General features: G+C 42.5%; 1 protein-coding gene across 8 annotated transcripts in view; it reads right to left on the minus strand.

Moving 5' to 3' along the window:
• The window catches only part of kiaa1143 (KIAA1143 ortholog), a 71,833-nt gene that overhangs the window by 56,861 nt on the left and 729 nt on the right, over positions 1–14,243 (minus strand). The window contains exons 3-5 of one of the 8 annotated variants that reach the window (XR_016115188.1): positions 13,185–13,328; positions 5,934–12,330; positions 4,086–5,203 (exon numbers count right to left, since the gene is read on the minus strand). Coding sequence is in view for 6 of the 8 variants with exons in the window: in XM_088997866.1 (XP_088853992.1) it covers positions 12,146–12,330; positions 13,185–13,328 (329 nt within the window). In the remaining 2 variants the exon portion in view is untranslated. The other 7 variants (XR_016115187.1, XM_088997871.1, XM_088997867.1 and 4 more) reach the window with 7 other exon arrangements.

Below are 14,243 nucleotides of genomic sequence, written 5' to 3' on the forward strand. Positions count from 1 at the left end.
TGGATACAAAACCTTTCATCACTTTGCTGCTGTGAAATGTAAATTTCTCCACTGTGAGACTAATAAAGGCATATCCAATCCAATCCAAAACGATTTCCCAAGCTTTAAACATATCAAGGAGCACTGTGCAAGTCATCATATTGAAATCATATTGAAATGGAAGGTGCATCAAACCACAGTAAATCTACCAAGACCCGGGTCCCTCCAAACTTTCTTCTCAAACAAGGACAAAGAGATCAGAGATGCAGCCAAGAGGCCCATGATCACTCTGGATGAACTGCAGAGATCTACAGTTTAAGTGGGAGAGTATCCATAGGACAACAATCAGTCATACACTGCACAAATCTGGCCTTTATGGAAGAGTGGCAAGAATAAAACCATTTCTCAAAGATGTCCATAAAGAGTCTCGTCCTGGGAGACACACCAAATATGTGGAAGAAGGTTTTCTAGTCAGATGAAACAAAAATGGAACTTTTTGGCCACAATGCAAAACGATATGTAGGGCGTAAAAGCAACACAGCTTATCATCCTGAACACACCATCTCCACTGTCAAACATGGTGGTGGAAGCATCATGGTTTGGGCCTGCTTTTCTTCAGCAGGAAGAGGGAAGATGGTTAAAATTGATGGGAAGATGGATGGAGCCAAATACAGGAACATTCTGGAAGAAAACCTGCTGGTATCTGCACAAGACCTGAGACTGGGATGGAGATGTATCTTCCAACAAGACAATGATCCAAATATAAAGCCAAATCTACAATAGAATGGTTAATTAAACGTATCCAGGTGTTAAAATGGCCAAGTTGAAGTCCAGACCTGAATCCAATTGGGGAAAAAGCTGAGGACTGCTGTTCACAAACACTATCCATCCAACATCACTGAGGTCGAGCTGTTTTGCAAGGAAGAATAGGTAAGAATGTCAGTCTCTCGATGTGCAAAACTGATAGAAACATACCCCAAGTGACTTGCAGCTGTAATTGGAGCAAAAGGTGGCGCTACAAAGTATTACCGCAAGGGGGCCAAATAAATGTAGTACGCCCCACTTTTCAGATTTTTTATTTGTTAAAAAAGTTTACATTATCCAATAAATTTTGTTGTACTTCACGATTGGGTCCCACTTGTTGTTGATTCTTGACAAAAAAATAAAATCTCATATCTTTATGTTTGAAGCCTGAAATGTGGCGAAAGGTTGCAAGGATCAAGGGAGGCGAATACTTTTGCAAGGCATTGTAATATCAATGGGGAGACCATTGGTCTCCATCCCTCTCACACCCCTTCTGCATACATTTTAAGCCATCCGTAACGACGCCCCATTCCCACTTTAAAATCCCATCTCAAAACCAACAATGGACCCCCTGACAAGGTAAGTGAAGCTTTTAGGTGACCTCGATAGTTATGGGTAATCATCACCTACAAACTCAGATTCGAATTGGAAAAGCTAACGTCATATAAATGTCATTTTTCTCTCATTTTTCATCTTGCAACGGTACGCGCAACTGTGCGTATTACTTGCCACAACTTCCAATGGACTCACAAAGTCACGAATTGTGTAACTTAATGGAGCTCCTTTGTTTTTCCACCCTGCTACTACGCGCACACAGCTAATGTCAGTCTGAAAAAGTGTTTTGAATTGTAAAGGTGATTATTAAAGAAGCAGGAATCAAAAGTAAAAGCTAAAAGATTCTTTAATCTTTTGGACGGCACAAAATGTAACTGCCTGGCCCTGGGGGATAGGCAGAGGAGAAGAGCGAAGAGAGAGGAAGAGAGGGAGGGGCTGGTTGGGAGAGCTTTTATAAAGATGGATAGGATGTGACAGAAAGGCCGAGAAAATAAAACGATGTAAAGACAGACAGAATGTGACATGATGACTGGAAGTCAAGAGAAAATAAAACAATGTGTAAGGAAATAGAAAAGATGTTTAAAATGTGTTTGGATAGCTAATTGCCCGAACATAAATATTTGTTGCACAGAGAAAAATATGCAGAATGCCTGCTAAAATTGTTTTCAGTGGACTTGAAAAATGACAAGCTAACAAAACCACGCACTGCTATTATATGCGTTTAATTTACTGGTTATGATGTACAAGTGTCAATGTGGTTCACAATTTGAGCCAATTTCATTGTTCTCCACTGTCTAAACTCTAAACCTCTCGATCACAAATGTGTGGAAATGCTTGTTCATGCTTGGCCAACATGAAGGTCCACCACGAGCTCTGTTGCTTGTGCACTTTTTTCCCCTCCGTAGGCCGTGACCTTACCGTGGTGGCGGGGTTTGCGTGTCCCAATGATCCCAGGAGCTAGGTTGTCTGGGGCTTTATTTCCCTGGCAAACAGGTGAGGGTGCTGGAGGGTTCTGATAACTCCTAGTTTGTGTTGTAAACTTTACAACCGTACATTGCAGGAGTTTCTGAAAAATTACAAAGAGTCCTTTGGCAACATAAAATTCCTACTTATTTCAAACACGTTAAGGCAAAAATTAGTGCATCCAAAAGATAGGCTACCAAATGAAAAACAAAGTAATGTAGTTTATTCCATACATTGTAAGAATGAAAATTGTAAAGAGCAGTACATTGGGGAGACTCAACAAATTCTCAAAAAAAGACTTTATCAACATCGCAGGGATAATATAAGTGGACCTAAATCGGCAGTACATTTGCACCTAAAAGCTAGCAACCACTCATTTGACGACAATGAGGTTAAAATCTTAGCGAAAGAACGTAGATGGTTTGAAAGGGGGGTAAAGGAAGCGATTCTTATAAAACAACAAAATCCTTCATTAAACCGGTCTGGTGGGGTGAGGTTCAATTTGGATCGTTCATACAATAGCCTGCTTAGGCAAACCAGGTTAGGCAACTTTCGTAATGCTGATGAGGGTCGTTATGGTGATGAGGTGGGAGTGGGGGTAATAGGCCAGTCGTTAGTCAGGAATGTAGGAACAATCAGTGGGGCCACAGGGAGGGGTCCTCTGCCCCCCCAACCTGAGAGTAGGGACCTATCATAGCTGTGTCCGGCGCCACCATGTCTGGACATTAGGGATATATAAATAGGGCCGATACGACCAGTCAGACTTTAGTTCGCTGACGAAGCCTCTTGGATAGGAGGCGAAACGTCCGAAACCTTCACATTTGTACAGATGACGGCTGAATCCTGACAATCAGGACACGCACCGTAGAGCCGCTTCCAGATCCTGGTTCTTGCGTTCCGTTTGGCCGTTGGATTGAGGGTGGTAGACAGAGGACAAGCTCGCCGACGCCCCTATGGACCGACAGAATACGTTTCCATACCTTCGACACGAACTGCGGTCCCCGGTCCGCCACGATGTCCGCCGGAATCCCGTGGAGACGGACGACGTGGTTAATCAGGAGCTGGGCCATCTCGATGGCGGACGGCAACCTGGTTAACGGGATGAAGTGGGCCGACTTGGAGAAGCGGTCCACCACCGTGAGGACGACCGTTTTGCCACGGGAATAGGGAAGGCTTGTGACGAAGTCCAGGGAGATATGGGACCAGGGTCGGGAGGGGACTGGTAGTGGCTGGAGAAGTCCCGCCGAGGGTTGATGGGAGACCTTCCCACAGGCGCAGGCTGGGCATGCCTTCACGTAGTCCGCGACGTCCTTTGTAGTCTGGCCATCAGAATCGCTGGGCTATAAGGTGGATCGTCCTGTTGACTCCAGGGTGACAGGCAACCCTGGAGGCGTGCTCCCAGTGCAGCACCTCAGCGCGCAGTGCGGGGGGGACCAAAAGGCAATTTAGTGGCACATATAATTATAGATGGTAACAGTATGCCATATCAGTAATTAGCTTTTTTAAAATATTTTAAATAGCTGATTTTATTGATTGCAGACGGTGCTGGAAATGATGGAACACTCTTTAAGAAAAAAAAAACAACCGTTCATGTCAATCAGAAGCAAAGCAGAGAAAACAAGTGTCTTCCAAAACCTGCAGAGTGAAAAAAAATTATCTATGCTTAGGTGTTGTGCTGCCATATCGCTGGCACAAAATAAAAAAAATATGCTCAGACACGCTGTTATGCGGCGAGACAGAAAGCGGGTGGAAAGATAAAAGTTCACTCAGCCAGATCCAGGAAGGATATTTTGAGTTTTCTTTATTTGAAGTCGCAATGGATGTCGGTTTTCACCAGTCCACAGGTAACACTGCTCTCCAGGTTGTCCTTTTCCCCTCTTCGTCCTCCTCGAAGTGACGTCCTCAGTTTGGTTTTAAAGGTGGTTCACCTGAGCTTCTGGCCAATCAGTTCCCAGCGGCAATTGGCCATTCCCAGGTGGTTGCAATCACCTTCTCAGAGACAATTAGCGGTCACCCAACTCTACTGTTTTGGATGGGGAGAAATGCGCACCTTTCTCCCATCCAAAATCCAGAAAACAAAATTATTTAACATTTCTTTTGGCATCATGACATCATTCACACCCTTTCCTCAGAGTTCAGACATTCTTGTCAAATAATCAGCAATAACATTTTTCTTTTGTGTGTCAGGGCAGAGAATCTCCTATGTGACAGGTCCTATTCTCCTAGTCACAGTCTATGGGCCCTGCCACTTTGCCAGTAGCTTACTTGGTCCCGTAGGTAACAATATTAACACCTTCTGTCCAGGGTGGCCAATCTCTCCCTGATAAATTCTTGCTGTTATTCTTGTTGGAGATCTTCATCCAGCTTCTGACGTTCTGCATCTTCCGTTTCATTCTGGAATTCTGGTTCCAGAAACCATGGGAATTGCAGCTTGTCTTGGACGAGGACACTGTGGAGGTTGGGCATATGTTAGGTAACCCAACATGGGAGTTTCTCGTGCCAGAGGAAGGTTTGTTGGCCTGGATGTTCGAGGCTCAGTGTTTTGCGGCTGTGGTTTTAGAGGAGGATAATGTTGACTCGATCAACTATCAAATGTTCATTTTTGCTTGTGGTGCATCTGATCTCTTAATTGGTTGATCTGTTCAATCAACATCCCCGAAATTTATGATTTCTTTCACCAATTCCTCATCAAATTGAGCTCTGCTTGTACTCACTGTCTGAGTCCCAGGGTTCACCACTGGTTCCATCTCACTCTGCTCAATTCCAGCCTTGGCTTGGCAACTGTCAGACGCCTCATGCAAAAGAAGAACAGCATCTTTTTGGGGCAACTCAAGCTACTGATTTACTTGATCCCCTTCGGAACTCTCCAGTCTCTCAGGAGGCGTGGGTTCATATCCCACCGCTGCCACCAATTGTTATGCAACGAGACAGAAAGCAGGTGGAAAGATGATAAAAGTTCACTCAGCCAGATCCAGGAAGGATATTTTGACTTTTCTTCATTTGAAGTCGCAATCGATGAGAAGGTTTCTTCAGCTGTCATCTGTACTTTTTTGAAGGTGTCGGACGTTTCGCCTTCTAAAAAGTACAGATGACAGCTGAAGAAACCTTCTCATCGATGGACCACTCCTGTACGACTGAGAGCTTACACAGACATATTGGTTTAGTGAAGGATTTAGCTGTTTTATGAAAATCAGGAGAAAAGAAGCGATTTTCATCAAACAACTAAATCCTTCATTAAACCGGGTTGGTGGGGTGAGGTTCAATTTGGATCGTTCATACAATAGCCTGCTTAGGCAACATAGGATTAGGAATACTGATGAGGTGACACCGGTCGAAGTGGGGCAATCAGGCCAGTCGTTAGTCAGAACGATAGGAACAACAGTGGAGCAGCTGCAGGGGCTAGTCTTCTGCTCCCCCCAACCTGAGAGCAGGGATCTATCATAGCAGAGTCCGGCACCGCCATGTCTGGACAGTAGGGATATATATAGGGCCTAAACTACCAGTAAGACTTTAGTTTGCTGAGGAAGTTTCTTGGATAAGAAGCGAAACGTCCGACGCCTTCTAAAAAGTACAGATGACGGCTGAAGAAACCTTCTCATCGATGGACCACTCCTGTACGACTGAGAGCTTACACAGACATATTGAAGTCGCAATGTATGGCGGTTTTCGGCAGACCACAGGTAACACTGCTCTCCAGGCTGTCCTTTCTCCCACTTCTTCCTCCTCGAAGTGACTTCCTCAGTCTGGTTTTAAAGGTGGTTCACCTGAGCTTCTGGCCAATCATGTCCCAGCGGCAATTGCCATTCCCAGGTGGTTGCAATCACCTTCTCAGAGACAATTAGTGGTCGCCCGTCTCTACTGTTTTGGATGGGGAGAAATGCGCACCTTTCTCCCTTCCAAAATCCAGAAAACACAAAATTAATTAACATTTCTTGACATCATGACACACGCTTTCATTTCGTATGTGTTTATATCATCTCCTTATGCCAGTATAGGGATGTAAATAGTCAGTCTTGACACTATCCATTCACTTTCACAATGTTCACATTTTGAGGTGCTCAACCAAAGTAACACCCTCATGTTAAATCTTTGGTTGTTGTAAACAGAACTGTGAGGAAAATGTAATTAAGACACACTGTTATGAAAAGAGATGACAGGAGTAATATTCTCGACTCACCAGTTGTACTGATCAGCTCAGGGACAAGAAGGAATACAGAGCAATTGAACTGAAGTACTAAGTTATTGAACATAATTGATTAAAACATTAACACAACCACAACAAAGGAGAGATTACAATATTTAATTTTTAGATAACACAAAGATTGTATAGTACAAAAAAACCAATGCAGTGATATATTTACTGTACTTTCTTTCCGCTTTCCTTTGAACCCAGAACAGTTTTAATTTTTCAATGCATAATTGAACATACAGTAAAGTCTCGTTATATCGATATCGGTTATATCGATAGTACTGCTTGTTTCGATACTATTTTCATTTCCCGGCAATTTCTAGTCTTTTATGACGTAATTAGTTCCAGTTAGTACGATACCGGTTATTACGATAATCCGGTTACGTCTGTGTAAGGTCTCAGTCGTACAGGAGTGGTTCATCGATGAGAAGGTTTCTTCAGCCGTCATCTGTACAAATTTGAAGGTTTCGGACGTTTCGCCTCCTATCCAAGAGGCTTCGTCAGCCAACTAAAGTCTAGGGTCGTATCGGCCCTATTTATATATCCCTAATGTCCAGACATGGCGGCGCCGGACACAGCTATGATAGGTCCCTACTCTCAGGTTGGGGGGAGCAGTGGACCACTCCCTGTGGCCCCACTGATTGTTCCTACATTCCTGACTCACGACTGGCCTATTTGCCCCACCTCCACCGATATCACGTCATCAGCATTACGAATGTTGCCTAACCTGTTTTGCCTAAGCAGGCTATTGTATGAACGATCCAAATTGAACCTCACCCCACCAGACCGGTTTAATGAAGGATTTTGTTGTTTTATAAGAATCGCTTCTTTTACCCCCCTTTCAAACATTAGGGATATATAAATAGGGCCGATACGACCAGTCAAACTTTAGTTCGCTGACGAAGCCTCTTGGGTAGGAGGCGAAAAGTCCGAAACCTTCAAATTTGTACAGATGACGGCTGACGAAACCTTCTCATCGCTAATCCGGTTACTACGATGCCCTATTCATCTCCCGACAGCCAATTTGGTCTGCTTATATCGATACCAAAGCAGCTTAAAGGACAACCGACGTCTCCGGACAAGTTGTGTCCATAATTTGTAAAATCGCTTCAAATGACTTCGATTGAGCGAATTTTACAAAGATTCCACCACATATAGCTATATTTTACGTTTTAAGACTTGCGCTGAATATTCCGGAAGTCTTGTTTTTGAGTTAGTGACGAGTCCTCACGTCACGTCACTGAAGGAACGCCCCTGAGCGAGAAAGGACATACCTTGCATCACCTCAATGCATTTTGTGGGACTTTGTTTGGTCTGAAAACCTCGTGTTGATCCGTGTTGATGGAGAAATTAGAAGGAAAACACATAAATAACGCAATGGTGAATCGTTGTGTGTTACACTGAGACAACTCTTTGACTTTCGCTGACAAAAATTCCAAGCTGAAAAATTTCCAACGGAGCTCTGGCGCCATCTTCTGCATTTTCTGTGACGCTACACATCAGTCTTGATCCCTGAAAATGACCCGGAGGACCTTCTTTAATAGATTGCAAACATTTATACTTTCCTCTTCAGAACTATTTGAATCATATCCATTTTTGTTGTTTTTGTGTTTTCTTTTGTCACTTTGTGTTATTGTGCGTCGTGTGGAACGGATACGGATTGTTTTTTAGCATTTTTGACCACGACATTCATCAAGGAGGAGACTGTGCTGAGCGGTTGCGCCTTTTCGGCAGAATGGATATGCCAGTACTTTTTTTGAATGGGAGGAATGTCGGTGCCATTCGACTGTCATCGCTGGGCAGCTCTGGGGCCATTGTGCTTTTTTGCGCCTGTAATGGGCAGCATCTTCACAGCCACGTTTGTTCAGTGGAAGGTCGATCCTGTTGGACAGTCTGCGGCTGGATGGATACATGGCTTGAGGAGCCCGCGATAAGAAGGAAGAGCGCAGAGCGCCGATGCGTATATGGAACTGTCGCGGGATGGAATTGAAGCTGATTTATGTGGGACAGGAGATGTGAGACAATCTCTTTTCGTCAATGGATGCTACAGCCGCGTCTTTGCTTTCAACATTTAGCTTGTAGTCGACGTGCACATTCCAATGATGTCCCTGATCCACTGGTGAAGAGACGCTTTGATCCTCTCCTCTTTCATCTGGAACTGCTTTATGTAACAAAGAGGGTACAGAAAGTGCTTAAGAATGAATGTCTCTCTGTGTCTTTGTGTTGTCATGTTATTTGTTATTTAGTTTTTTTTTGTTCTTTTGACTTCAAGACGGCGCCGCGAGAGTGGCTGCCTTTCCAGCAGCTCCTGTGTTTTGCTTTTCTACTTTAATTTCTTTCATAACTTTGCTGCTGTGAAATGTAAATTTCTCCACTGTGAGAATAATAAAGGCAAATCCAATCCAATCCAATCCAATAACTGGATGCGTAACAAGAAAGCATATTCTCCGAATCTGAAGCCATTGTTTTGCCAATGCAAGACGTCTTGGCGTGACATCACGAACTGGGGGCGGGACTTTCTGAAAATGCCCAATTCGCAGCTCAATTTTTTGCAGATTTTGGACACTTTAAGTCATTTTTATTGGTGTTTTGCATTAGACTGAAAATATCAGCCTGCGTGTTTTGGGTATTTTAGATGCTATAAAACGTTTTTCTGATGTCAGTTAGGAAACAAAAAAGTTATGTCGGTTGTCCTTTAAAGCTGAATCAATATTTGTTTCAGGATTTCAATACCAATATTAGCGAAATCTGTAAACGGCGTATTGTTTGATTTCGTGTCTTGCACTGTAATCCTCGAGCACTATAAAAACGGTGTAGCAGAGCTCACATCTTTCATTACTGCAATAGCATCTGAAACATAGACTTCTGCTATACAGTTGTTCAACACCAATTTGAACCATGGGGAAACGTAAGAATTGTGATATTGAAACGAAGGACAAGGCAATAGTGGCTGTAGAGGAGAATCCAACAAGGAGCAAATCCTCCATTGCAAAAGAGTTCGACGTGCCGCAGGATACTTTATCAATGTGGTTGAAGAGTAAAGATAAAGTAAAGACAGCATACAAAGCGTTGGACTTCGGCCCTGCATCAAAAAGGATGAGAAAGGCAGCACACCCTGATGTTGAGGACAAGGTGGATACCTGGATGAGGCAAGCGAGGAACCATAACATCTCTGTATCAGGAGTGATGCTGCAGACCAAGGCAGAAACGCTAGCAAAAGAATTGGGCCATGACGACTTCAAATGCTATAAAGGCTGGTTAAATCGCTTCAAAGAACGGAAGGATCTGCAGCTACGCAAAATTACTGGAGAGGCCAAGAATGTGGATCAGAAGCAAGTTGACGACTGGCAGAATGGCACATTGCAAGAGATGCTGAGGGATTCCAAACCCGACGACATCTACAACGCTGACGAAACAGGTTTTGTTTTACAAGCTGCAACCAGACAAATCATATGTCTACAAAGATGAAGATTACTGCGGGGGTAAATGTTTCAAGGAAAGACTTAGAATCATGCCGTACGCAAACATGACGGGTACTGATAAGTTAAAACTCATTGTTATCGGGAAAGCAAACAAACCAAAGTGCTTCAGTGGCGTGAAGAGTTTGCCGGTCACCTACAAGGCAAACAAATGCGCTTGGATGACGTCAGACATTTTCAATGAATGGCTTCAAAGCTGGGATACGAAGCTCAGGCGTGAGAAGAGGAAAATAAGCTTGGTTATCGCCAACTGTCCAGCCCATCCCAATCCAGACAGCTACGACCTGAAATGCATCAAGATGGTGTTTTTGCCACCGAACACTACAAGCCATACGCAGCCCATGGGTCAGGGAATCATTCAAAATCTCAAAGTCCACTACAGATCCATATTCTTACAAGAGGAAAGCGATGGAAAAGGGGAAAACGCTGGAATGGACTGTTTTGGATGCCATTAGGGCAATTTCCAGAGCATATAGCATGGTGTCCGAAAATACCATCAAGAACTGCTTCCGTCACTGCAAATTTCAACAAAGCAGTGAAGAAACATCTGCAGCCGATGAAGACGATAAAGAGGATGAAGAAGACAACAGTCCTCTTGCACTGTTGGCTGAAAAGCTAAAAGTCGCCGACATTGCATCGTATGTTGCAGTTGATAATGACATTGTGACATTCCGAAGTTCGTCAGATGCAGATATCGCAGCAGAAATTCAAACTAAATATGCCCCAGAAGATTCCCAGAATGACGAGGATGATGAGGATGAAGAACCAACTGACATAGCATACACACCTATTCCAACGAAAACACAAGCGTTGCAAAGTGTTATGGAATTACGAGTTTACTTCGAGTCGAGAGAAAATGCATCAGATTGTTTAGAAATGTTAAACAATATTGAATCTCTTTTGTGTTAAAAGGTGAAAAGGGGAAGCAGAAGAAGATGGAAGATTTTTTTTAAGTATTGCAAAATAAGTAATGTAAACGTTGCAGTTTTTGTTTTCGATACATGTATTTAATTGTGTTTTATTCATATATCTTTTTGTCGCTTGCAATAATCCCTGTTTTTCATATGTACATGCTAGCGTTCATGGTTTCTCTCGTGTGTGTATAGAACAATGTCACGTGCATTATTGAATATTTACTCAGTCACTATAGCAAGAGTGTGTTATGAAAATAATAAATTTTGAAAAAAATGTTACCCATCTGACTTTAACCGAATTGTGTTATGTATATGAATGCAATCATTTTTTTTGCAACGATGTTTATGGTTTTGTCTGCTGAAGCGTGAGGATTTTGCATTGGTTGAATTTTAGAAAAAAAATACAGTGGTACCTCGGTTCTCGAACGCCTCACTGTTCGAACAAATCGGTGTTCGAACAAAATACTCAAGATATTCTTGCTTCACCAATGCGTTCGAACACGATTGATGTTCGAACGCCAATACGACGCGTGAGTGCGTACGTGAGGGTGGGGAGCTGAGCGGCGCACGGGTGTATCGCTCTGTTCGTGACCAACTGTTGTCGCTAGCGGATATGCTGCGTTTTAATTTACTCTAGCGTTTAATATAGGTGTACGAAGAGTTTTAGCCCCTAATCATGCCTCCAAAGAAAGTAAGTGCTGCTTAAAGTGACAAAAGAAAAGTAGTGCGTACAACTATTGCATTTAACAAAGAAATAATCGCAAAATATGAAGGAGGTGTGCGAGTGTCTGATCTGGCTAGGGAATACAGCATGGCGAAATCTACGATCAGTACGATATTAAAGAATAAGGAGGCTGTGAAATCTAGTGATGTGACTGTGGGCATAAGAGCAAGTGTCATTGGATAGATATTTTAAGAGAAAAGAACATCCTGTAGCCAAGTCATCCGTAGCTGTCACGTTCCGAGCGAGAGTGACGGCAGCTGACTCGTCGGAACGTAGTGGAATGTTTGGGATCCCAAAGCAGGCGGCAGAGACGTACTACCCAAGCAGGATGTTTATTCACAAATAAAAGAAAACACAGCGAGTAAGAAGGCAGGGGGTGATCCGACCCGCTTACTACGCCAAAAAGCAAATGGCACACGAGGGTGCAAAATTACACAATCCCGGAAGATTACATAAATTTACGGGACGCGGGGAAAATACCTCGGACCGGATACACTCACGCATCGAAGGAAGAGTCCAGGCACGGTGGCGAGTTGAGTCAATCATCCGGCATTGGCGAGGTGATCGCGAACCGTATAAATGCCCCGTGTCCGTAATTAGAGAATGACAGCGGGTGGAGAACGGCCGGGAGAGGCAGCCCCGCCCCCCCGCTGTCAACTCGCAAGTGACAGGAGCAAAGAGGTGGTTTCGGTGTTCGAAAAAAATCGCTTTTCGAACAGGGTCCTGGAACGAAATATGGTTGAGAACCGAGGTACCACTGTAGTCATTAAAAAGGTGTAAAGACGTTTTTATTTAATGCATAAGTTTATTTTTCACTTCACTACAGTACAAAAGCATGCTAGATACGCAATCCATGAACTCAAGGAGGAAATTACAGGCCATATCAAAGATCCCCCATTTATTGCCCACTTTTAATGCAGTATCGGATACATCGATAGCCCGGTTATATCGATATTTTTTCCGACTCCCGAGAATATCGATATAACGAGACTTTCCTGTATTAAAATTCTACCAATCAAACTATACACCAAGATTGCCATGTCCAACCAATACAGGCATCTACATATCCATGCATACGCTTCTACGTGTTATCTAAATTTGTTCAACAGTGAACACACTACTATGCAATCATGGCTACATACCGTTTGTGATTGTGGAGCAAGGAGTGTGATGAGAATTTACTTTAAATGAGAACTGGAAGGGGGGACTTTTTGTGTTACACCAATACAGGTGATGCATTTATTTTCGTGGTAAGCATTGGACATCAAAATCAGTAGAGCTAAATTTGCCAATTTAATCCCAGATATTGCTGGTATTTCATCCGTGTTATTATGCAGGTTTGATAGCAAAGTCAAAATGGAGTACAAATCAAGAGGCAACCATATTTAATAACTATATTAAAATGTGTTTGAAAATGTACACATGCACGCAAGTGATTTATATCTCCACACATTAAAAAAATGTCTGGAAGACCATGAATTCCTCATGTGGAAAATATCAAGACTTAATCCAGTGCTAGTCTTCCTCTTCATCATCATCACCAAATGACAAAAGGCTGCTGTTTTTCACTTGCTTACCAGAATTCACCACCTTCTCTTCTTTCTCTACCATATCCCGCTTCTTTTTGCTGGAACTGGCAGTTATTCCTTGAAATTTGTCAGCAGAGGGCCGCTTAGCTGGTTTCTTGAAGAGGATTTTACCATCTTCACGAGGATCATCACCTGTGAGTCATATGGAAGTGTGTTTCATTAAAACAGATAATTCAAAACCAATTATAAAACGACGTAAAAGCAATTTATTACTTTGAATTTTGGAACCTTTACTGGAATTAAATATCCCATCCAAACCACCATCACCATCCTTTTTTAAACAGCTGCTCAATAAGATCCCCAAGAACTCAAGCAGTCAGCAGGGATAATACATATAGACTCAAAAGTTAGCATTGTTAAAAAAAAGTTAAAAAAAATCAATACTGTATATGCTCTGAAGTCACCTTATTTGAGGTGGAAGGAGGTAAATGTAGAAAGGTTTGACTCAGGCACAAAGATATTGTTCATCTGTGTGTTTTAATTTTTTTTATATTGTACTGTATTACCCAACACACTGCCAAAATGAATGATGACTACATCATTTTAATCTGCATACATGTTGTGAATAACATTTATTTTCAAATATTTTTGTGACAGTTATGCTCCTCGTTGGTATTGTTTTCTTTGTGAAATGTTTTCAACTGAGTGTTTTGAGTGACTCCTGTATGTGCATCATGTCGGGAACACTTCCAATGGCTTCTATATTTGCAAATACACCCAGTGATGCTGTGCATGATTGACTTTGCACACAGTTGTAAAAATCAGCAACAACAATAAATATAACTTCGTTTTGGGACTGGAACAGGTCAATTCAATTTCCATCAATTTCAGTGAGAAACAGCATAATTTATGATTACGAAGAGGGCCACAGAACCAATTCAGCTCATAACTTTAGGTTCTACGCATGGGTTCCATTGAAAGTATAGATTGTACTCAACCACTGAATATCCAATGTATCAATAAAGTTGAAACCTGTTACATGTGACAGATTTATTTCAATCCACTGTAATCGTATTTGAAAAAAACAACAACAGAAACATACACACG

Source organism: Hippocampus bargibanti, linkage group LG06 (genome assembly GCF_051943395.1).
Source record: "Hippocampus bargibanti isolate YZ-2025 linkage group LG06, ASM5194339v1, whole genome shotgun sequence".
Taxonomy (NCBI): domain Eukaryota; kingdom Metazoa; phylum Chordata; class Actinopteri; order Syngnathiformes; family Syngnathidae; genus Hippocampus; species Hippocampus bargibanti.